This window comes from Vigna unguiculata, chromosome 6 (genome assembly GCF_037176805.1).
Source record: "Vigna unguiculata cultivar grain cowpea cultivar isolate G323 ecotype 2 chromosome 6, ASM3717680v1, whole genome shotgun sequence".
NCBI classification, from domain to species: Eukaryota; Viridiplantae; Streptophyta; class Magnoliopsida; order Fabales; family Fabaceae; genus Vigna; species Vigna unguiculata.
This window is the reverse complement of record NC_140797.1, coordinates 33,347,230-33,372,863: the sequence shown is the minus strand read 5'-3', so window position 1 is coordinate 33,372,863 and position 25,634 is coordinate 33,347,230. Positions and strand designations below refer to the sequence as shown.

The window sequence follows — 25,634 nt, the reverse complement described above, 5'->3', positions numbered from 1 at the left end:
CTCTTGTGCGGGGATACGGCCGGAGATGTCCGTATGTTTCATTCTCACACTTGAGGTTGTTATGAGCGGAGAGATTAATAATAGGTGGTGTTCACGTTTGTTGACTACAAGCAGGGATGTCCGTAGAGGTTGGACTACAAGCAGAGAGGTTCGTAGAGTTGGACCACGAGCGGGCATGTTCATGGAAGCATATGAAATCCCTATTACCATGAATGAGTATGTGTTGATCTTATATAAGTTATGAGATTGGGGTTGTCTACGTACCTTCTGGTGTATAGGTCTTGACAAAATGATAAATTGGCTAAGTTAGTTTGGGGGAGGGGTTTATATTGTGATTATTACATGTTTCTTTCTTTTAAGCTCACTCTTTCTGTTTGTGTTTGACGATAATTGTGTGACTTGTCACACGGGAGCAAATGTGATTCCATGTCAGGATGAAAAAGCATAGGGACGAGACGGGGAATTACTATTGGGAATTATTTAAGGAACTAGTTTTGAATAAACTTTGTAATTTTCTTTTAAGTTGTTTTCTTGGATTTCAAGCTTGTAATAAGTTGTTACGAATTATTTTTATTTACCATCGTTAAGGATTTTGAATTTCCCGCGTTATTGGGAACAATTTTATTGTTTAAATTCACTTAAAATTATAATTTCTTTTATTAAGTAATATCCGCTTAGGATGTTACACTCTCATTAGTAAAGTATTGCAACTTTCTCTATATAGTAAAGAATGATTCACTTCCAATACATCTTTCAAAGTGGTTGGCATGCTTAGGGGGGTAGATGTGCTAATATTGGTGGATTGTGGGGCCTCAACTAATTTCATTTCCAAGACATTAGTTAAGCAACTTAACTTAAAAGTGAATGACACAAAGGGCTATGAGGTAGAGGTAGGCACTAGTGCCAAGGTGCAAAATCGAAGAATATGTATGCATTTGACAATAAAAGTCCAAGGGTTCCTATTGTGCAACATTTCTTCATCATGGAGTTAGGTAGCACTGATTTGGTGTTAGGCATGGATTGGTTGGCCAGTTTGTGGAACGTCAAAGCAAACTTCAAAACCTTGTTTTTAACTTGGGGCGATAAAGATGACAAAATGAGCATACAAGGTGATCCTTTCATATGAAAATCTTAGGCATCATGGAAGGAGATAGTGAAGGCTTTTCCAAACTATAGAGACATATGTACTATCATGTCATTCCACTACCATGTCGGAGGTAAAAAATACCTACCCTATTTGTCCTGCTTTGATTGTTGTTATTCAAGACTATGAAGATCTATTTAGAGAACCTACTTGTTTGCTTCCTAAAAGGGATTGTGACCATGCCATTTATCTCCAAGACAACACCAACATTCCAAATATCAGGCCGTGTCGGTACCCTTATTATCAAAAGTTTGAGATTGAAAATTTTGTGCAAGAAATGATGGGGGCTGTAGTCATACAACCCAATACAATAGTGGAAGGGCCCATTTTGAAAGATGTGCGAGGATTGCGGGGTTTTCTAGGCCTAACAAGATACTATTGAAAATTTGTTGCGGGAAGATAGCTTGGCCACTAACTCAACAGTAGAAGAAGGACAAGTTTCAATCGGATGACTCAACTCATACAACTTTTGAATAGCTGAAAACGGTCAGGACACAAGTGCCCGTGCTTGGCGTGCCTGACTTTACAAAGGTTTTTATGATTGAAATTAATGCTTTAGGCCAAGGATTAGGGACAATTTCAATGCAAAATGGATAACTCGTGGCTTACATGAGCCAAACATTATCTAACAAGAACTTTAACAAGTTAGTCTATGAAAAATAATTTATGGTCGTGGTCATGGTTGTACAAAAATGGCACCATTACTTATTGGTGAGACATTTCATAATCCATACTAATCAGAAGAGTTTGTAATTTTTAAGAGATCATATATTGATGTGAGAAGAGCAAAATAAATGGATAAGTTACTTGGGTTTGATTTCAAAATTAAGTACAAACCTGGCAAAGATAATCGAGCTGCTGATGTACTCTCTCGACAAATGCAATATGTTGCCATTCATATAGTCTGATTTCTAGAATGGGAAGATTTAGAGACAGAAATTGAGAAAGATAGGAGGTTGCAACAGATTATCCAAGACTTATTCATGAAGACTCGAGATCATCCGGGGTATAACATCAATCAAGGACGATAATATTATCAAGGGCGGCTGGTCATTCCAAAGGGATCCTTAAAATCACATCAATTATGCAAGAATTTCATGATTATGCTATCAGAGGGCATTCAAGTTTTTTTATAACTTGTAAAAGGATCTCGAGCCTATTATTTTGGGAAGGAATGAGAAAGAACAACCAAGAATACGTGAAGAAATGTGATATGTGTCAAAGAAATAAGTATCAAACCATGAGTCTTGCAGGGTTGCTACAACCTTTCCCTGTTCCAAAACAAATTTGGATTGATATCTCAATGAATTTCATTAGAGGGTTACCCAAAGTTGGGGTAAGGACACTATCTTGGTCGTAGTTGATCGTTTCACTAAAATGCCCATTTCCTCGCTTTGACAAATTCTTACATAACAAACGACATTGTTGAATTGTTCTTCAAAGAGGTGGTAAGGTTGCATGGGTTCTGATCGGGCTCGCTTCTTCATGAGTTCATTTTAGACTGAGTTAGTCAAGCTTGCACGCACCAAATTAAAGTTTAGTTTTGCATATCATCCGCAAATCGATAGACAAACTGAAGTGGTGGATCGTTGTTTGGAAACGTATTTGAGGTGTGTGACAGGGTTAAGACCTAAGTAGTGGCTGAAATGGCTCAGTTGGGGAAAATTTTGGTACAATACTACCTACCATGAATCCACCAAATTTACACCACTCAATTATATAGAAGAGACCATACTCTATTAGTGAGGGGTGATGTACCAGCAACGCCTATGGAAGAGGTGACAGTGATGCTACAAGAGCGCAATGAACTATGGGCGATTTTGAAAGATCAATTGGTGCAAGGTCAAAATAGGATGAGACAATAAGCCAATAAAAACATAAGCGAGGTGGAGTATAAGGTGGGAGATATGGTTTATTTGAAATTACAACCATATAAGTTGAAGAAATTGGCTAAGAGAGTGAACCGAAAGCTCAATCCAAGATACTACGGTCCTTATGAGATCTTGGAAAAAGTAGGAGAGTTAGCTTACAAGTTGAAATTGCCCAAAGATAGCAGAGTTCATCCTATGTTTCATGTGTCTCTACTGAAACCAAGGGTGGCTGAGGAAGGGGTCGTCCAACCACTACCTTCGTATATAAATTAAGATTTAGAACTCTAGGTCCAACCCGAAGAAATCCTTGCAATCAGGAGCGAAAGAGACCAAATTTTGGAAGTGTTAGTAAAATGGCGCAATCTACCAACTTGTGAAAATTCATGGGAATCTGTGAACAAGAAGTGAGAATCTTTTCATGAACTTCACCTTGAGGACAAGGTAAATCTTCAAGGGGCAGGTATTGATACGAATGAAGGAGTGGAAAGGTAGAATAGGACAATATAACAGGTCTATGAGAGGAATAAGTGGAAACCCATCACCTAGCGGCCCACAAGCACACATCCTTAATTCTATAATAACATAATGGGTGAGGTGGCAAGGGGGATTGTGGGGCAAATATTTTCGTTAGAGGAGAGAGAATATAGTGAGGAGGGTTAGGGGGAGGTGGGGTTAGCAATTGGCTAGGGCTTTGTTATGCTTTATGAGATTAGAGAAACTTTGACACACACACACATGAGACACTCATTAGAGAGTTTAATGCAAATTTAATTGGGATGCAAACTTATGAAATATTAGGAGTCACAATAATTATGAAATATTGAGGGTCATATAAAGGAGGCACGAAACATAAAGACTAAGTCTACATATGAATGATTGTTAGTGCATGGAAATTATTGCTTTGTTGGAACAATCAAAATTGTAGTGTATAGTATTGCTTGACAATACAGGTTTGATAAGAAAATCATTTAAAACTTGATCTGAGAATTTTTTTTTTTTCTTTACAAATGCGAATTTATGTAAGATGCAAACTTAAATGAATACGCTCTCAATCAAACTTGATCCAAGATTTTTCTCTTTCAAAATGCGAATTTAAGCAAGATAAAGATTTAAATGAGTATAGACTCAAACGAATGTATACTATACCAATAAGACTAATTAAATAACAAGTAATTATAAATCAAATATTTTTTTAATTGAGCATTTATTAAATTTTTAGTAGTTGATATCTAAAATATATTTTACTTTTGTTTAAATGATATGTCGTTTGATTATATCATTAATAAAAATAAAATATCACTTTTAATCCTTTAATCAAAATTATCGCAACACTAGTTATATTGTTTGTTTTCTCTAATTCAAAATGGAAAACTATTGCTTTGTTGGAACAATCAAGATTGTTGTGTATAGTAATGGTCGACAATATAGAGTTAATAAGAAAATCATTTAAAACTTGATCTGCAAATTTGTTCTTTCCAAATACGAATTTAGATATGATATAAATTTAAATGAGTACGCTCTCAATTAAACTTGATCCAAAATTTTTTTTTCTTTTCAAAATATGATAAAAATTTAAATGATTGCAAACTCAAAAAATATATACTATACTAATAAGTCTAATTAAATAACAAGTAATTATAAATCAATATATTTTTAATCGAGTATTTATTAAAATTTTATTAGTTGATATTTAAAATATATTTTACTTTTATTTAACTAATACGTGGCTTGATTTTATCATTAATAAAAATAAAATATCATTCTTAATTATTTAATTAAAATTACCATAATATAACACCAGTCATGTCGTTTGTTTCTTTCTCTAATTCAACTTACAAGAATCCTTTAACAAATTTACTAAGATGAAAAAAAAAAAAAACATAACGTGTTAGATTTATCAGCAATTCCTACAGCTTTTCGAGAAAACCTTTAAATTATTGAAAACACATGCTTCTAATATCTTTTCTCTTAATTATTTATTTAATTATCAATACTTAAATGATAATTGAATGATCTTGATTTTCTATATTATATAAATTATTAAGATAAACTTGAATTTTGATTAGAAAAGTAAAATAATAAATAAATACTGTATCCAAGTTTGGTCTATTTCAAATTAATACTCCCTCCAGAACTAGATATGTGAAAATGTGAGTGTGGCCGACCTTACCGAATCACAGATAGCCTACCGTTCTTGCTCCAAGATCGAGTTTTCTTCCGAGACAAGGCCAGCGGTGTGGGAACGTAAACTCCACTTTACGAGTTTGATTACCATTTTGTTGGAATCAGAAAATGCCGAAGCGTAGAACGAATCGAACCAAGAAAGCTCGCGAATCAAAACCGGACTCTCAGACTCAGACGCAGCCGCCTCAATTCATGGACCTCGAAATTCAAGGTTCACATTTACATTTCGATTTTTGTTTTCATTTTTTGATGTGTTTTGAGTTTCATTGAATTTTGGTGTAGCGATGGAGCGACAAATTGGAGCGATTAGGGCGGTTCGCGAAGTGGAGATCGAACACTTGCTCACGGAAGTGCGATTGTTGCGCTCGTGTTTCAGCAGCGAGGAGCTTTGTAAGCCTGTGTTGCAGGTTTTTGAGGAAACCCTACCTAATCTCTCTGTCGTGAACGACGAACGGAACAAGATGCTAGAAGTGAAATGGAGAGAGAACGAGGGTTGTAACGATGAAATGGATGCGCGTGCTTCTTTGCTCCAAAGGTTGTCCATCGCCTCTTTCCCTCGCTTCGCAGGCTTTGACCATTCTGCCAGTGCAGGAGGTACTTTTCAGGGCAAACACCATTTGAATTCCGGAAATGTCCAACACTTCCACATTAGTTCTGAAATTGAGAAAATTAGAAAAACATAGCTTCTGGAAATGCAGTTTGCGACTTAATAAGTTTAAAAATTCCTGAATATCTTGAGAGTCTTGTTTTACTTTTCCCTTAGTTAGTAGATAATGGATTTGTTTCAACAAATTTATCCGTAGATACTTATAGAAGAGAAAAATGAAATAAATTTTTCATAAGCTTAAATTAGCTTAAACTCAATAATACAGAGAAGCTATACCGGAGGGCTATAAAGAGTGGTTTATTTTTTTATGCTAATATTATATTATGTCTTTGTTGTATCTTATATATTGGGCTAATACTAGAAACCATATTTCTCTTCCTTTCCATGTGTCCTCATCCTTTATTTCATTCTTATGAATTTAAACACACGTTTCATGCCCTTTGGAATCAAAATAGATTTTGTCCTACCATTTATCCCATGCATATACATACTAGCAAAACCTGACATATTTTTATAGTTGACAATAGTTACTTCTTCTGTGGCAGGGAGAATGAGTTTTGTTGGTGCTGATAACCTGCAATTCAAGGATATTGTATGTTTGTTCTCTTTTCACTTTGTTTGGTTATTAGTTGTTGTCATACACCTTTTCTAGTGTGATTTGGATGTTGTTGCACAATGCTGAAAATATTACACATAAGATCAATGTGATATTTTTAATTCAAAAACATAAATCCTGACATATAAATAACTTCTCCTCAATGTTTTCCGTGTTAGCAATAACGTTATTACTCTTTAGTTGTTGTAGAGTATGTGGTAACAAAGAGGGCTTAACTCCAAAATGGGTGCAATTGCGTTGCTCTTGTTCATCCATTCTAACTTATAAAGTAATTCAAAGAATTCTCCAATGTGAATGGATTTTTTAGGTCCTAGTTAGATCTAAATTTCTATTGTTTGTACAGGTTTTGGAGGAGCCATCTGACACTCATAATCTAGCATTGCAGGAAGGTCTTCAGACTCCCGGGGTTTGTATCTTCTTTCTTGCTACTTTATTATGTATTGTATGTTTGTTTTATCATGAACTCTGGTTTGTTTAACTAAGAAATAAGGATATCCTACTTCTCCTGAGTTTTAACAGCTGAAGGCATTGGATCTGGATTAATTTTAGTTGCTTTTTGTATGCATTAACACGGTCAACAACTCAGGAGTGCTAGACGAAGATTGAGCTAATTTGTATTTTATCTCTGTAAATCGAAATTACAACATATATTTGAGACCTGAGTTGTCGGATTTTCATTTCACTGTTATATGATTTTGTGATGTTCAGAAAATCCAACTGTTCCAAATTAGTTCTGAATTTAATTTGGCTCTGTAAGCATTTTGCAGGTGACTAGTCAGAGGTTGTCTGTTGGGATGACACCCAAAACACTTAGACTGCCCAAAGCTGGCGAGATACTTCTCTCTGTTCATGGGTCACCTCTAGGTGTTTTCAAGGAAAATAACATGGAAGCCATACATGGTAAGAGAAATAGCTGAAGAAAAAGTTGAAACTGTTTTTCTTTATCATTTTCGTGTATGTATTGTTTTCCATATTGTATGAAGACCGGTGGTAAAGTGGTAACATACCTTTTCCGGTATATAGTTACTGCCTTGAAATTCCATAGTGCCCAACTTTTTGGTGCATGTCTATTCTTCTAACAAATCCTTACCTGATATCTATTCTGATGTGCAGAGTCAGAGGAGGGTTGAATGCCTTCTAATTATTAATCTACTGTCCTCCAAGAACAAGCTCTAGAAGTCTTTGTTCATTTTTCAGTCAGCATTGCAGACTTCCAGTTTTCCCCATGGCAGCCAATTAGATGCTGGAAGCGTCCCATACAGTTAGTTATCTGACCACTAGTATTTTGTATGTGTATCTTTTCTAAATCTATATATATTTTGCATCAAGACAATGATAAGGATGTAAAAACTTGTGCACAAAAAATTTATAATCAAGCAATATGATTTATTTTGAAAGTGTGTTGTCTGATTTTAGTTTCTTTGCCCATTTAGAATTTATTGATATGACATTGGCTTATTTAAGATTGAAATTTGAGAGACAGAAACATGCTATGCTTAAAAGATCAAAAACATTATAATTATAATCGTTCAAACAGTACTATTTGAATCACGATTTCGATTAAAAATTCTTTCTCGTAGTTTGATCGCCTGAATCGGAGTTGAATCTCACGATTCTAATGCACGTGCATTTAGTAAATGAAATGAAGCGACACGTACACAAAAAATGAAAACGGGGTGATTGGAATGAAACGACACATCTCACAACATTTGCTTTACCTTCTGATTAGTTTGCTTTGCACCAAATCTTTGATGATCTTTAGGAAATAATTATATGATCTATCCGATTTGTAGTCTAGTTGTTTGCACTGAATGTAATCTACAAAACCAAGGTAATATTATAATATAATATTGCTTTTGTTATCCTTTACACGCACTTACTCACTAACACAAACATTTTTAGTTTCTTTTGTCTGACTACCTGACACTCGACTTAATATTTTATTTTAGAATTAAATACGTTCTTCATCATCAAGTTAGTTTTGAGTGAATGAAAATTAGAATTAGTATTTTTTGAAAATTTAATCTAAAACTTTAAAAATATATGAATTTAAATATTTTAATTTAATTTAATTAATTTTATTTAATATTTTAAATGTATTTTATAATAATATTTGAATTACTTATATTATTAACGAATTAAAAACGCAAGGCGAGGTTGTTAATTGATGGAGTTCAGAAATTGATGTCATTTTCAACTTTACTTTGATTTTGGAAAGAATGAATGAATAAAAGCTAAGTAGATTGCACAGTTCTCTCCCAGCTTCCCTTCAACCACAAATAATGTGAAATTAAAATATCTGCTTCAAAAATTACTCCATTCAATTTCATTTATTAAATCAACTACCCATCTTAATTTATTTTAGGTCGCTGTACTCATCAATAATCTAGAAATTAGTTATCAAGGAGTTAAATACAACCGCTTTATCAGTCCAATCAAGAGTACCAAGTTAAGAGCAGCAGTAGACAAGTTTTTTTTTTTTTTTATATAATTATATCCATTATTTTTTCTTTATCCCAATGCACAACCCTCTACCTTTTCCACTTAAAAAAAGAGTAAAAAATGAAATAACGACAGCTTAATAAATTCTCCCGACAAAGAATTTGGCTGCAGCAGAGAAGTTGATGTAACTAATAATCAATACACGTAAGAAGAAAAGAAAAAAAAGAGGATAAAAAATCAAATATAAGGTAATAATTAAAAAAAGTGTATGGTAATACGAAAGAAGAGAACAAATTTAAAACAATAAATAAATAGCCTAAGAAAAATCTTTTTGTATGTCACTTCTCATCCAAAGTGAATTAAAAATTGCAATTCCCTTTTTGGTATTGCATCTTTGAGATCCTCAAATCCACGGAACATCATCACTCCTAATTTCCGTGACATTTCAAAAACATTCCACCACCTAGATTGAAGGAAGAAAAAAAAAAACAAAAACAATGGATGATGAAATTGTGAGGTTCATGAAGGTGTGGCTCACAACCATCTCATGTCTCTGCTACTGTTATTACATATCTTCTAAAATACCAAAAGGATTGTTCAGACTTCTCTCTCTCCTTCCAATTCTCTACCTCTTCCTCATCCTTCCCTTCAACCTCTCTTCCTTCCACCTTGGTGCCCCCACCACCTTCTTCCTCGTTTGGCTTGGAACTTTCAAACTCATCCTTTTCTCCTTCAACCATGGCCCTCTTGCTCAATCACCCCCAAACATTCTCCATTTCATCACCTTAGCTTCTCTCCCCATTAGCCTCAACCACAAAAACTCCAAACCCAAACCCAAATGCCTTTTTCTCCTAAAACTTCTTCTCTTTCCCTTCATCATAAATGCTTACAACTACACCCAAAATCTCCACCCCCTTTTCATCTTACTCCTTTATTGTTCTCACATGTACCTCGGCATAGAACTTGTCTTAGCCCTCACTGCTATCCCCGTTCGAACCCTTCTAGGGTTTAACCTACAACCCCAATTCGACGAACCTTATCTTTCAACTTCCCTTCAAGACTTCTGGGGTCGTAGGTGGAACCTCATGGTTACCGGTATTCTACGTCCCTCCGTATTCCACCCCGTATACCGTATTTCTACACCTTTTGTGGGTCCCTCTTGTGCCCTGTCCGCTGCTGTGTTGGCTACTTTCCTTGTGTCTGGACTCATGCATGAGTTGATATATTATTATCTCACACGCGCGCCTCCCACGTGGGAAGTTACCTGCTTTTTTGTGCTTCATGGAGTCTGCACGGCGGCGGAGGTGGCGGTGAAAAAGGTCATGCTCCGCCGCGGGTGGCGGTTGCATGGAGCTGTGTCGGCGGTGCTTGTGTTGGCGTTCTTGGCGGCAACCGGGAGGTGGTTGTTTTTTCCGCAATTGTTGAGGAATGGTGTGGATGAAAAGGCCATCGAGGAGTATTCAACTATGGTGAATTTTGTGAAGTTGAAGTTACCGTTACATTTGTTAACTTCTTCATTGTTCCTAAAGAATGCTTCTGGAGAATGAGTTTGTTACCATTCTTGAAATAAAGTTACTGTTGTGAATCAAAGGATTCATGATGATGCTGATGTTTTGAGGTTTATGAGTGAGTAGTTTTATTGTTGTGAAGGGTGTTCAGAACCAAATAATTTATATATTAATATAATAAAAATGATTAAACTTGGTGTCTTTTAAAATTTGATTATTTTTCTCATTTTATTTTTACTGATACGTTGTAAAGTTATTTTTCTTTTCTAATTTTCTTTCTTAAAGTGTTATTGCCATGAATTAATTATTATTTTCGTTCCCTTCGTTTGTATCAAATAATAACAAATATAAGAAGCACGTCCTACTTTTTGCTTCTTCTGCCGCGGACAATTATTCAAGATGGGCCTTTGCTTCCAAATAGTTGGCCCAATAACCAAAGGCCCAATATGTTCACATCTCAAAACGGCTTTTACTTCCTGCATTTCCAGAATTTCTTTACGTACCTCTACAAAATATCAGACTGACTATTTTACCCTCCATCAAAGTGACTTACGGATTACAATTTCTGACAATTTTTGAGAACAATTTTTTTTTTTTGGAATTTTAAGAATAAGATTTCAGGAATAAAATTTTTGAAAACATAAAATGCATTTCTCTTTCATGTGTAAGGACTAGACAGTTTGTCAAGTTTTCGATTCCTTGCTTGAGTCGTCCTTTTAGTCTTCCTATTCATTTGTTGATCGATAGTACTTGTTTAAGTAAGATAAAGTTTGATCGGACAAAAACAATAAATATTGTAATAAATGTTAGAAAAGTCCCAACAAACATACTTTGGACTTATATTTATAGTTTTTTAATGGGCTCATCATTAAGGTTGACCTAATCATAACTTAATTGCTTTTTAAACTTAATTACTAACATGTTAACACTAATCATAACACTAGATAATTCACTTTGATGTCGTTCGGTTCAAGTTGTTGGACGACATTGTACCTAATTTGCGTAAGAGGACACCCAAGTGAAATCCTAGGGCTAGTCTAACAATTGACACCATGAGGAGAACCCGACCGGTGACCGATCATTGTTACATATCTTCGTAAATGGATCTCTGGGTGAAATTTTGTGTGCAGTCCTTGTACTGCCCAATAACTATTCAACAATTGAGTGATTGTTTGATTGTTGGTTGTTGCACAAAATTTGTACATTTTCTTTGAAGTAGTCTCAATCGACGGGTGGTTGATCAATGTAATACGTTGTACATTTAGAATAATCGACAAACAGAAAAAAAAAAAGTCATGTCATAATCTCTACTAAAAAAATCCTTTTAGGAGTAATTTCAACCCACTGATGATTGATTAACCGACCTACCCATACAGTACATACCAATAAGCTTTTCAGAAGATCTAGAGAAACACATAAATTAATATGGATTATGTCTTTAGTCTATTCTCCTTTATATCCACAGGTCATGGTCTTTCTTCCTGCACCCCAAAAGTTGTAATTTCCAAACTATTCCTTATTAAAAATATAATAAAAATCCCAACACTTTCTCAATTTTCTTTTATATTATTAGGTTTCATTATTGCAGAAAAGATATTTTTGGATTTAGAAATATTTTTTTAGAACACTCAATCTAAAAAATATGAAAAAAGATTAAGTGTTTGAGAAGGTATTTTCAGATCCAAAGATACATTCCAGAACATTTAATTCGGAACACTTAAAATAATTTTGGAAAAAGTGTCTCAAAATGTATTTTCAAATCCATAAATAAATTTTGGAATATTTGTTTTAAATTATTTTTTTTATTCTGAAATGTATTTATGGGTTTGGAATATATTTCCAGATCTAAATATATCTTTCGAAACAGTCATTCTGGAATAAAAAAAATTCAAAACAAATGTTCCGAAAATCATTTCCAAATTTAAAATTTTCTTTTGGTTTAGGTTTTCTGGAATGTATCTCTCACCAAATTACTTTTTGTAAATATATGACTTTGGTTTTCTTCTTATTCTTGTTTTATTCTTCTATGAACCCTTTATTTTATTTTATTTTTAAATTAAGAATGTAAGTTAAATTCATTAAAAAGAATGATTGTTTATATTATTTTTTTTCTTTTCACAATGAATCTGCAAAAAGTGGAAGAAGAGGAGAGGTGCATGAATACATACACAGCGAAGGAAGAAGGAGAAGGAGAATGGTGAGGGAGAGTTTCTCAAACTTAAATGGTAACGGAAGTAAAATGATGAGGGAGAATAGTGTTCTAAGGAGAAGGAGAATGATGAGGGAGAACTTCTTGAATGCTGAAGAACTAATGGGGGAAGTGCGGGCAATGTATTCATGGAAGAAGAAAGAGGAAAAAAAATGTAAGGAGAAAAGGGATATAAGATTTTAGAGTTCGATTTTTCTACTGAGTTTTTTTATGTCATCAGTTAAATATTAAAAATACAATATTTTGATATTTTAAAAATAATTTTAATATATTTTAAAATTTTAAAATTAATAAATATTTGTGTATTTTGGACGTACAACAAAGAAATAACATAGAAAAACCAATAAAAATCCAAATTCAAGATTTTATGGAAGTGGAGGAAGAAGTTATTTTCGCCATTGTTGCAACACCTGTTCAAATCATTTCTGGCTTTCAGATAGAATCACAGTTCGACGAACCCTACCTTTCCACCTCACTTCAAGATTTTTGGGGTCATAGATGGAACCTCATGGTCTCTCGTATTCTACGCCCCTCCGTATACGGCCCTGTACGCCGTATGTCTACTCCTTTCATGGGTCCTTTCTACGCCATGTTGGTGGCCATGTTCGCCACCTTTCTTGTGTCTGGACTCATGCATGAGTTGATTTATTATTACGTTATACGTGTGCCTCCCACATGGGAAATCACGTGCTTTTTTGTGCTTCACGGTGTGTGCACGGTGGCGGAGGTGGCAGTAAAGAAGGTGGCTCTCCGTCGTGGGTGGCGGTTGCACCGTGTGATTTCAGGAGTGCTTGTGGTGGCGTTCTTGATTGTCACTGCGAATTGGTTGTTTTTTCCTCAATTGTTGAGGAATGGTATGGATCAGAAGTCTTCTGAAGAGTATGCTGTTTTGATCAATTTCTTTAAGTCTAGATTGCCATTATTAGATGTGTTTAACTCTCCTAAGTGAAAATGGTTAATCATTCTTTACAAGGATTTTATGAGTTTTTGCCATGGTTATTTTGAATATTCTAAGTTATATTTTATATGGATGTTTACAGATTTAAAAAGAAAACTCTCATTAATATATATGTATTTTTCTACACCAGTTATGAATACAACAATGTAAAAAATCCAACCTCTTTTAAACTACTTATTTATCTTGTTTCCAAAGCCTTTAAATGCAATAAAACTTTTACACCATACAATGATATCATATATTTCTGAGATCAATAAATTTAAAATAAAGTGAGACAAATGAACGATCGTAATTATTATTACAAATATCTAACAGCAAACAATATCTTCCTCTCAAGAATTTATTTTGTTATCTCTTTGGTCAATGACTCGCCATTGCCAAAAAAGTGTAACATATACAATAAAATAGTTTTCTAATTATTTATGAGAATTTAAAATTATTACTTTATTTCAACAATATGTAATACCCACATAGATTTTGATCCACATATTATACATGACAAAATAATCATTCAAATCTTCTTAATTTCTTATGGCACTTGAAAAAGGCACTGGTGCAGGATTGCAATATAACAAGATATTCAATGGTTATATAAAAATCGGTGTAGATAAAAATATGATTTGCTATGATACTTGTGAAGTTATTTGCTCAACTTTTATATATATAATATTAATTAATTAGTTATGATTTGAATATTAATTAGTTATGACCAATTTATTACTTGTAACAAATTTTGAGTTTGAGACTTCCAATTTCATAAGGAGTAAGATAATATTATCGGTAGCATAGACGAGATTTAACAGGTTTATTTTGTTCAAAATCGGTATTCAAGACAAATTTGGGAAATATATAAAGACAAAATCTCTTGTTAAAAATATGGCATAGACGAGAAAACATGGCAATATTTTGTTCAGAATCGATTGTATCCTTCTTGATAGGTTTACTTCTGCTTGACATTACACTTTGATAAACTCATATTACTCATTCTTTGTTTATGAATATGATTTCTTTAACACGAAAAGAGAAAGAAATATCAAGCTATCCAACAAAATAATGCTAATTCTCATATCCTCTCTCAAGGAGGATATGACTTATTGAAAAGAGGATGATGGAAGAGAAGTTAAAGAAATAAATGGAGATATCTTTTGGTGAAGTAGTATTATTAAAAAAAGTTAAATACTTTAAGATAAATTCAATATAAATTATGTATGATAAAATTAACCATCTAAAACATTATATTAGGGATGGGCATGGATTGGATTTTTAATGATCCAATCCACATACATTTTAGATCCAAATAATTGGATTAGATTTTTGACCTAAATCCATTCTTTTAGCAAAAGTAGTTTAGATTTTTTTAAAATTCAGATCCAAATATTTGGATCAAGATTTAAATCCAATCCAAATATTTGGATCAAGTTAAAAATCCAGAATCCATTTTTTTATAAAAGAAATTTAAATTGAATATTTTAAAACTTGTGTCATTAAGGCCAACATGCTTTAGTTCGTACAGGTCGTTAGGCACGATCCGTCTAAGTCGTCAAGCCGACCCATAGAGGTGTCAATTTGGCCCAGCCCACAGGGTTTGGCCCTGGATATGTGGGCTTGGGCCAAAAAAGCCCACACTGAAAAGCCTCCATCAAAGAAGCCCATAGGGCCAAAAACCCTACAAAATCCCTGTGGGTCAGGGCCAACCCATGGGCTTTCATCTTCACCATGAAAAATATATTATTTTTTCAAATAGATCCGGATAAGCACGACGACTCGAATAGGTCGGACGACCTGGACGGGCCTTACGAACCGGACAGGCCCGATAACCCATTAGGGCACGACGACCCGTACATGCCCAACAACCCAGATGAGCCTAACAACCTGAACGGGCGCAACGACCCAAACGTGCCCGACAACACGAACGTGATCGACAACCCAGACGACCTAGACGGGCCCGACGACCTAGACATGCTCAACGATCGGGACGGGTTCGACGACCTACACGTGCTTTACGCCCCTGACAACCCCGACAACACGAAAGGGCCCGACAACCCAAACAAGTCTGGCGACCCGGACGACCCTGACGTGTTTGACGACCCGAACAAGCCCGACGACACGAACGGGCCTGACGACCAGAACGAACCTGGAGACCCGGACAATCCGGACGGGCTTGACGACCCAGACGAGACTAACGACCAGGACGACACAACGACCCGGACGGGCCCAATGACCTGAATGAGCGTGACGTCCTTGACGGGCGCAACGACCCGAACGGGCCTGAGAACCCGGACAGAATTGACAACCTGGGTTGTCCGAATCGTCGGGCCAATTGGGTCGTCGGGCTCGGTTGTGTCGTCATGCCCATCTAGGTCGTAAGGCCCGTGTAGGTCGTAAGGCCCGTCCGGTTCGTCGGGCCTGTGTATGGGGTTGTGTTCGTCCGTGTGATCGGGTCCATCTGGGTCGTTCTAATCGTTAGGTTGGTCCGGATCTGTCGGGCCCATTCAAGTCGTCAGGTCCGTTCGGGTTATCGTGCCCGCCCTGCCCATTCAGGTCATCAGGCCCGTTGGGCCTGTTTACGTCATCGAACTCGTCTAGCCTGTTCGGTTCTTGGGGCCCGCCTGGCCCGTTCTTGTCATTAGGCATGTTTGGCTAGTTCGGGTCTTTGGGCCTGCCTGACTCGTTCGACTCTTTGGGCTTGCCTGACTTGTTCGACTCTTTAGGCCTGCCTGACCTATTTTTGTCATTGGGCCTGCCTAGCCCGTTCAGGTCTTCGGGTCCGCCTGACCCGTTCGGGTCTTCGGGTCCGCTTGACCCATTCGGGTCTTCGGGCCCGCCTTACCTGTTCGATTCTTCGAGCCCGCTTGACTCGTTCAGGTAATCAGGCCCGCTTGACCCATTCGGGTCTTCGGGGTCGCTTGACCCGTTCGGTTCTTCGAGCCTGCTTGACCCATTCGAGTCATCGGGCCCACCTGGCCCGTTTGGGTCTTCGAGCCCACTTGACCCGTTCGTGTCTTCGGGCCCACCAGGCTCATCGGGTCATTGAGTCCGCCTGGCCCGTTCAGGTCATCGAGCTCACTTGAATTTTTTGGACCATTGGGCATGATTGACTCGTTCGGTTTTGTCGAGCCGGCCTAGCCCGTTCATATCTTTAGGCCCGCCCAACCTCTTATGGTCGTCGGGCCTGCCCGATCCGTATAGGTCGTCGAGCAAAACTCGTCCAAGTCTAAATTTAGCCTAGTCCGTCTCAACCTTTAGTCTAACCCAACTAAAAATTTAAATTGAAAATTTGTATTGGATTTTTTGGATTATCCATATTTAAAAATCTTGATTTATAAAATGGATATCCAATCCATAAAATATATAAAATGTAGATTAGAATGAAATCCAGATTCATTAAATGGATTTTTAATAAAATGGATTATAAATGGATTAGATTGGAGCAAAAGTGGATTGAATCAAGAAAATTAGATTTTTTCCCACCCCTACATTATATACATTCATAGCGTTAGTAAAAACAAAAATAATGCATAGTTTACAATACTTTTAATGAATAATAAAAAGTTCATTATGTAGATATTAAACCTTATATCTATACTACAATCCTTTTTTTTTTTTAACTTATGAAATTGAAGTTATTTTAAAATAAGATTAATTTCTCAAATTTATATTTTGATTCTACTCATTTACATTTGTTTTCTAGAAAATTCAAATTTATTTATATTAATAGTTTAATAAATAATTTTGTTTAAATTATGCTTCAAGATTAATTCTTTATATAAATTCATATCCAAAAAGTTTGTTTTTAAATACTTTATTTAAAATTTAAAAAATAAAATATAAAAATTGTCAAGGGTATCTATATATTTATAAAACCTACAAGTATTTTTTATATGTATACCTAATAATTAAGGACAGAAGTAGTAGATTCTTTTATACGGAATAAGGAGAATAAGAACAATGATACTTTAACTTACTTTTTTTTGATTCATTTTTAATTCACCAATTCAATCATTATTAAATTATATTACTAAAAAGAATTAAAATAAATGATCTAATGATGATTGAAGTATTATGTTAAAAATAGATAAAAAAAAGTAAATTAAAATATTATTTTCCGACGAAATAAATACAGTGCGCATGTGCGACTTACCCGCTACCTATGCCGACCCTTTCCCATCCCTATGCACACATGTTGCCACTTAAATCATACAATATATCAATTACCCAAACCTTCTTCTACTACTAAATAAATGCTATGGTGAATATAGATCCATCATCTTTACCTCAGCAATTTATTAAAGACAATCACTAATAAATTTTGCTCACATAAGAGATTCCTTCTACCCATCCCTAATAAATTCAAATTAATTTTTTCCTTTTCAAAAACATAGAAACCGAAAGGAGCCACGAAATAATACATAATAAATATGCCAAGAACATGAAATCTACAGATTGACACTGACTAAACAAACTTAAAACATAAATTCGGTGTCAAAGAGAGACAAATATTGATAAAAACAACCGATCAAAGTATAAAATTTATCCAAGACAAATTAACCCATACAATACAAGAATTTGACACAATGATATATTATATTTAAGTTTTTATTAATCTTCTCAAGCTAACATAAACGTGTCCTTTTTTTTAACACAATCACAGAAGAAATCTAAGTCAAACTTTCTTGCTCTGCTATAACAATTATTAATATATGTGGTGTGCGTTAGTGTTGTATATTTTAAAATTTAATTATTTATATTGTATACCAAGTCTTCTTCAATACATAGGTCAAGCAATCTATAATATCACTCATTATTTTCATTCATTTGAGAGATGAAGATGGAAGGTGAAATTGAAAGGTTCATGAAAGTATGGATTTCAAGCATGATATCTCTAAGTTATTGTTATTACATAGTTTCTAGAATACCAAAAGGGCTATTGAGGTTTCTCTCCCTCCTTCCAATTTTCTATCTCTTCTTCATCCTTCCATTATACCTCTCTTCACCAACCTTAGTTGGAACAACTTCATTCTTCCTTTGGCTTGCCATTTTCAAGCTTCTTCTTTTCTCCTTCAACCAAGGACCTCTTGCCCTAATAAAACCCCAAAACATTCTCCTCTTTTTCTCCATAGCTTCTCTCCCCATCACCCCAAAACAAAACCCTCCAAAGCAAAACCACATCACCAACAAACCCAAATGGCTTTTCCCTCTAAAACTTCTTCTTTTTGCAATGATCATTCGTGTCTACGACTACAAACAAAACCTTCACCCTAATCTCTTTTTGCCCATCCATTGCTCCCACGTTTACCTTTCCCTAGACCTTCTCTTAATCTTCATTGGAGCCACGGTTCGAACCGTTTTCGGCTTTGAGATCGAACCACAGTTCAACGAACCCTACCTTTCCACTTCACTTCAAGACTTCTGGGGTCGCAGATGGAACCTCATGGTTTCTCATCTTCTACGTCCTACTGTGTACAATCCTACACGTACTGTGCTTACGAGTTTTGTGAGCTTCTCTTGTGCCTCTTCAGCTGCAATGTTACTCACTTTTCTTGCATCAGGACTCATGCATGAGTTAATTTACTATTATCTTACACGTGTGACTCCCACGTGGGAAGTGACATGTTTTTTTGTCCTTCATGGTGTGTGCACGGTGGTGGAGGTGGCTGTGAAAAAGGTGGCTGGCCACCGTGAGTGGCGGTTGCATGGTCTGGTGTCAGGGCCCCTTGTGATTTCATTCTTAGCCATCACTGCAAATTGGTCCTCAATTGCTGAGAAATGGTGTGGATACAAAGGCTACTGAAGAGTATGCTCTTTTGATTGAGATTTTTAAGTCTAAGTTTTCATTTCAAAGTGTTGTGATTCAATGAACATTACGAGTGTTTATCTTTTCTGAGGTCAACATAATGATTCAGTTTCTTCGTAAGTAATTGTCTTTATTTTTATTTTGAAGACTTGGTGTGATTTTGAAAGACAACGAGTCAGATTAGTAGTAAACATTGTGTATCTTATGTTGTTTATTTGGATTTGTGATTGTATTCATATTCACGTGGTTTAGGTAATTTCATTCATGTTAAAAATAAAAAGAAAAATACCATTTTAGATAGATTTATTAAATATCACTTTTTCAATACATGCAGAATAATTAACTAAATGAAGAATAAAAATATAACATTTTTTTTAAAAAAGTTTTATAAGACTAAAAATACAAATAAGAAATGAAATATGTATTTAGCCTTTAAAATTAAGAGTTATATGATTTTATTGGTTCTCAGATTTGCAAATCAGAGGGTGGTGGTTAAAATATAGTAAATTTGAATAGAACATTTATTGTTATATGTGATTAATTTAATTGAATTAATGAATTTAATAAGTTATCTTTTAATATAAGTTTAAATTGTCATTTTGAATATATATTTTAAAATATTAATTTTTTAAAATATAAATAGCTGAATAATAGTAATAATAAATTATTTTTTAAAAAATATGAATGATTTAAAAATATTATTTTTAATGTGATAATAATAATTATGAAAAAGTAAATAAAAGAAAGCTTAATAAATAAAATTATTTAAAATTAAATAAAATGTTGGACAAAAAAAAAACTATCACCATTTTCGAACAAGGTAAACTATTATTCGTAAATCTCTTACCTTCTCCTTATTTCATATCATTATTTTATTCAATTTTTGCTATAAATCATCTCTAAACTGTTAATTATACTAACAATCTTACAAATAAACTCCAATATATATATATATATATTTTAAACAACTAAGTCAAATCAATCTTCCTAAATAATAAACTCCCGATATTATGAGTGGGAGATTCATTAGTGACACAATTGATTTATTTATTCTCAATTTTTTATTTATGTCAAATGCAATGTGTTACTTAACAAATGGAAAAAAACCATCATCAACACCAAAAATTATTGGTTACATTTCCAAGTTTCTTATTTTCTTTAATTCTTTCTCAAAGTTTGGTATAAAAGGTTTCTACAGTCACTCATCTCTCATCTATTCTGTTTTTTTTTTAATTCTATAAAATAATCAGTCATTAGTACTCCATCAATGTTCTGATATAGTTTTGTTTCTTATAAATTACATCATATTTATAATTTAGGTTTTAGTATCTCAAACATTTCAAAAGCTCAAAAAGTCTTGTATAATGCTTCCAACAATTTCCTAATATTTTATATTTTATGTATTTTTTTTTTGTCTAAATTAATGGACTCCAAGGTTGTAGAGATAGATTTTTTTTTCCTTTCTGATACACGATAAGTTGTTTCATAATGGTGATTTTGACCTCAGGTTATAATAAAAAAAAAAGGTATAAGTTGTAGGAATTATATGAATATTGGCCACGCCTTTACCTTTGGGTATAGTATAATTAATGTGTGCATTGTTTTATAAACTTTGGTACCATCAATCAATTATTTACAAAAAATTATTATCATTCAATATCACATGCTTATTAAAATAAAAGGTATCGAAGACCCCCCACATACTATATGCAACACTAATAATCATTATAGAGAAAGAAAGAGGGGATGATGAGAAGGATTAAGCACCATAGTTGTATTAATTAAAACTTCAAAATATTTGAGTAAGCTTTATAGCTAGCTTTAAATATTTATTTTTTCTTTTTAACAAACTTTCAAGAAATTAGAGGTCAATAACTAAAACATAAAGGTCAGAGGTCAGGTGATGATTACCTAATATTTAAATAAGTACATCTTAAGATCATGAATTTTTAAATATATAATCTAGATTACTTTAATCCAAATAATTAGATTAGGTTTTGGATCCAAATCTATTTTTTTAATAATAGTTTGATTTTTTTATCTTAAATTTAGATCCAAATATTTGGATCAAGATTTAATATAGATCTAAATATTTGGATCAAGTTCAAAATTTAGAATGTGTTTTTTTATAAAAGAAATTAAAATTGATATTTTTAAAACTTGTGTCGTCGAGACAGACATTATTAAATTTGGCAGAATTTTGGCTAGGACTGACTTGGTCGAATTTTGGTTAGGCCGACTTTGACAAATTTTGACGGGATTGACTCGACGAAATTCGACATGGGTCAACGTGGTCAAATTGGTTGAATTTTGGTAGAAGTCGACTCAGCTGAATTTTAGTCATGGCTAACTAGGCCAAATTTTGCTCGAGGACGACATGACCAAATTCGATCAACTTTTGGTCAGGGTCGACTTGATCAAATTCGGCTGAATTTTGGCCAAGTAAGACTCAGCCAAATTTGGACGAATTTCGGTCAAGGCTAACTCGGTCGAATACGGCCAAATTTCAGCAAGGATCAATGCTACCGCAAACCATCATATTTCGATTGGGACCAAATATGCCAAAAATTTTGTTTCAGGCTGACTTTGTCGAATTTGGACAAGTACGATCAATTTTCGACTACGGCCAGATATGTCCAAATTAGGGTTGTGGTCGATTTAGTCAAATTTTAGTCGGGGTCGACTCGGTCGAATTTTGACTGGGGCTGGCTCGATCTTATTCGACCAAATTTGGGTTCAAGCCAACTCGGCCAATTGCGCCAAAATTTCAGTTGGGGGCGAATTTGGCCAAATTTTGGCAGTAGTCGATTCGGTTAAATTCGACCGAATTTTGGTCAAGGTCGACTTGACCGAATTTGACTGAATTTCGACTAGGTCGATTTGGCTGAATACGACTAAATTTTGGTCGGAGTCAGCTCGACCAAATTTCGACAATCTTCAGTGGGGTTGACTCAATCAAATTTCTTCTAGTGTCGATTCAACTGAATTGTAGTTTGGATCGATTTGTCTTGACTTTTGGTCTGAATTGGTCATCTCAACTTTTGATATGAACTAGTTCATCTCAATCTAGAGTCAAACCCAACTATAAATTTAAATTAAATATTTAAAATTTTTCATATTTAAAAATATAGATTCAAAGAATGAATATACAATAAAAAATATATAAAATATAGATATGTTAAAATCTAGATCGAATTAGAACAAAAGTAGGCACAGCCCTGCTTAATTTGCATCGACATATGTTGGAAGATGATGTTAGTAAAATGAATACTTGAATGTGTGGTCAATGAATTCTTCTTATACCGACCTAATTTGGGAACTGCGTAAGGATGGTTTGTCATAGTTGAGTCTTTCGATTAATCTTTTATTATAGTTTATTATATTAAAATACACTACTTTCAATATTAAGTTTGATTTAAATAAATAATGCATGGTGTTACTTTAAGTAAAGTACAAATATGTCATCATCAACTACAAAATGCAGGTTACATAGTGCTTGGTTACCCAACACTTTGTATATATTATTATTGTTTAAAATGTTCACCATTACCGTAACTGATCTAAGCAAGTTTATCTACACTGCAGTTTCATCTTAATTTTTTTTAAATTCGATAAAGTTCAGTGATAACTCCATTAATAGTCGGTTATAATTACTTTTTCTTTACTAGAGACACTTTATTTGTAATTTAGGCTTCAGTATCTCAAACATTTCTAAGCTCAAAGTCTCGTTCATTTGAGCAGTGCTTCCAACCTTCTCCTTTTTCTTTACAATAATGAACTCAAAGGTTATACCATTAAATTGTTTTTGTTTCGGAAATTATAGGAATAAATAGTCATTTCATTGGTAATTTTTATGTCAAGGAAGATTACTAGTTTTTTTTTTTATTCGGTTAGTCTTATCATCTCTATTTAAAAGATAAATTTTCCTCCCCCAAACTAATTGAGACTTTTTTTTGGGGAATCTATAATATCAAATAGACAACAACATCAACTCAGAAGAAAAGGGGAAAAGCATCGTGTATTGGGAGAATAAGATATTGTGTCACATTTAAGAAGTCGTCGATAATTGTGAATGATTGAACCAAATCTTGATATACTAATATTGTATGTCTATTGTTTATAACTTTTATAACATCCATACATTATTTACATAAAATTAATATTATTCCAGCCTCTAAGTCTTCAATATCACATGCTCTACCAACGTAGATCTATAACATTTTCATTGAAAATTTCACATAGATTGAAGAGAAAGTGTGAGAAAGAGAAGATATGGATGATGAAATTGAAAAGTTGATCGAAGTATGGATTTCAGCATTTTCATGTCTATGCTATTGCTATTACATAGCTTCTAAAATACCAAAAGGATTCTTGAGGCTTCTCTCCCTTCTCCCTATTCTTTTCATCTTCTTCATCCTTCCCTTCACCCTCTCTTCACCTAACTTAATTGCATTCACTTCCTTATTCCTTGTTTGGCTTGGAACTTTCAAGCTTCTCCTTTTCTCCTTCAACCAAGGCCCTCTTGCCCTATCACCTTCAAACATTCTCCATTTCATCTTCATAGCTTCCCTCCCCATCAACCCCAAGCAACACCCTTCAACAAATCCAAACACCACCCAAAAGTTCCCCAAATGGCTTTTGGCCCTAAAAGTGCTTACTTTAGGCTTCATTGTACATGTTTCTTCCTACATTGAACACCTGAACCCTCATTTTATAACACTTCTCTATTATTGTTACTTGTATCTTGGTTTAGAGATTGTGTTAGCTTTTATAACTTTCACTGTTCAATCTGTTTTTGGCTTTGAAATAGAACCACTATTCAACAAACCCTATCTTTGCACGTCCCTTCAAGATTTTTGGAGCCATAGATGGAACATTATGATTACTCGTATTCTACGTCCAACCGTATACAATCCCGTACGTCGTATATTTAATGATGTTGTGAACCCTATGTATGCCACGTCAGTTGCCATGTTGGCTACATTCCTTGTTTCTGGGCTTATGCATGAGTTAATGTACTATTACCTCACACGTGTGTCTCCCACGTGGGAAGTGACGTGTTTTTTTGTGCTTCATGGTGTGTGCACGACGGTGGAGGTGGCTGTGAAGAAGGTGGCGCTCCGTCGTGGGCGGCAGTTACACCATGCCGTGTCGAGGCTTCTTGTGATGGTGTTCTTGGTTAGCACATGTTGGTGGTTGTTTCTTCCTCAACTATTAAGGAATGGTGTGAATACGAAGGCCACACAAGAGTATGGAGTTTTGGTGGATTTTGTTGTAAAGTCTCGATTACCTTACATATATGTATGTCTTTAGGGTCAACATAATGTTATAAACTTATAAAGTTTTTTTCCAACTATCCATGTATAATTTATGTGAGAAAGTTTTGTGGGACACTTGTTTGGATTAGATGGTAAGAGAATAAGAATAAGAAAATGAAATAAAAGAAAACAAAAGAAATGAATAGAAAGTAAATTACTTGAATTAGATTAAAAAAATAGTGAAAATGATATGAAACAAAATGATTTTTTTATTTATTTTAATATATTTTGTAATAATTTAATATTATTATAATTAAAAACGTAAATATTAAGAACATAGTTTGAAAACATAATCATTGTTGCCTAAACCATAATCCACCATTGTAAACGCAAATATTATCAAAAGATATAATTGATTATATTAATTTTTCTTCGTACTGATTGAAGTAGGAATAAAACAAATTTATATTGCATGGTACAACATTTTGTGGGAAGACTAAATATTCAGAAAAGAATTGAATGATTTAAGTTGTAATGTTTTTCAGATTCCCCTTTATTTATTTTGAAATCGTTTATTTTGAAATCGTTTTATCTCAGCCTTTCAATTCAGTGTACATGATCTTCTGTTCATGTTTATGAAGCCCGGACACATATTACTAAAGTGTTCAATTTAAAAAACATTTTTTTTTTTAACATAATTTTGACATGACTCCAATACAATATTAATAATCACAAATTCAATAATTTTCTAAAAAATCCATAAATTTATAAATTTATCATATAAATTTCTATTATCATTATAAAAATAAGCAAAAAGTATTATCTGATCCCCACTTTTTATTTTTTTTATATTAGATAAATAAATTAGATTCATTTATATACTAGTTGACAATATATTAATTAAAAATTTGAAAATAATATATATTTATATATATATAGTATATATATACCGTGTCCCGTATCCTGTATTTTTTAATTTATAATTTAACCTTCAGTGTCGTCTCCATGTTCATATCCAAACTTCATAAATACAAGTTTCCCTT

The 25,634-nt window shown here is 34.0% G+C and overlaps 4 protein-coding genes and 1 pseudogene across 4 annotated transcripts; all 5 read left to right on the top strand.

Moving 5' to 3' along the window:
* The first annotated feature begins 5,152 nt into the window (after window positions 1–5,152).
* LOC114187539 (translation initiation factor) lies at window positions 5,153–7,819 on the top strand. The gene is made up of 6 exons (XM_028075815.2): window positions 5,153–5,410; window positions 5,482–5,793; window positions 6,352–6,398; window positions 6,766–6,828; window positions 7,190–7,322; window positions 7,536–7,819. Exons 1-6 carry the CDS (start codon window positions 5,308–5,310, stop codon window positions 7,550–7,552), a joined length of 675 nt encoding a protein of 224 aa, XP_027931616.1. The 5' UTR covers window positions 5,153–5,307; the 3' UTR covers window positions 7,553–7,819.
* A 1,411-nt stretch (window positions 7,820–9,230) lies between these two features.
* On the top strand, window positions 9,231–10,581 carry LOC114187426 (putative long-chain-alcohol O-fatty-acyltransferase 5). The gene has a single exon (XM_028075679.2). The coding sequence runs from the start codon at window positions 9,362–9,364 to the stop codon at window positions 10,409–10,411; it is 1,050 nt and encodes a 349-aa protein (XP_027931480.1). The 5' UTR covers window positions 9,231–9,361; the 3' UTR covers window positions 10,412–10,581.
* A 2,367-nt stretch (window positions 10,582–12,948) lies between these two features.
* On the top strand, window positions 12,949–13,664 carry LOC114188484 (putative long-chain-alcohol O-fatty-acyltransferase 7). The gene has a single exon (XM_028077056.2). The coding sequence runs from the start codon at window positions 12,949–12,951 to the stop codon at window positions 13,528–13,530; it is 582 nt and encodes a 193-aa protein (XP_027932857.2). The 3' UTR covers window positions 13,531–13,664.
* Window positions 13,665–18,333: 4,669 nt separating this feature from the next.
* Window positions 18,334–19,453, top strand: LOC114188946 (putative long-chain-alcohol O-fatty-acyltransferase 5 pseudogene; annotated as a pseudogene).
* Window positions 19,454–23,576: 4,123 nt separating this feature from the next.
* On the top strand, window positions 23,577–24,674 carry LOC114189171 (putative long-chain-alcohol O-fatty-acyltransferase 1). Its single transcript, XM_028077875.2, has one exon. The coding sequence runs from the start codon at window positions 23,606–23,608 to the stop codon at window positions 24,644–24,646; it is 1,041 nt and encodes a 346-aa protein (XP_027933676.1). The 5' UTR covers window positions 23,577–23,605; the 3' UTR covers window positions 24,647–24,674.
* The last annotated feature ends 960 nt before the right edge of the window (window positions 24,675–25,634 follow it).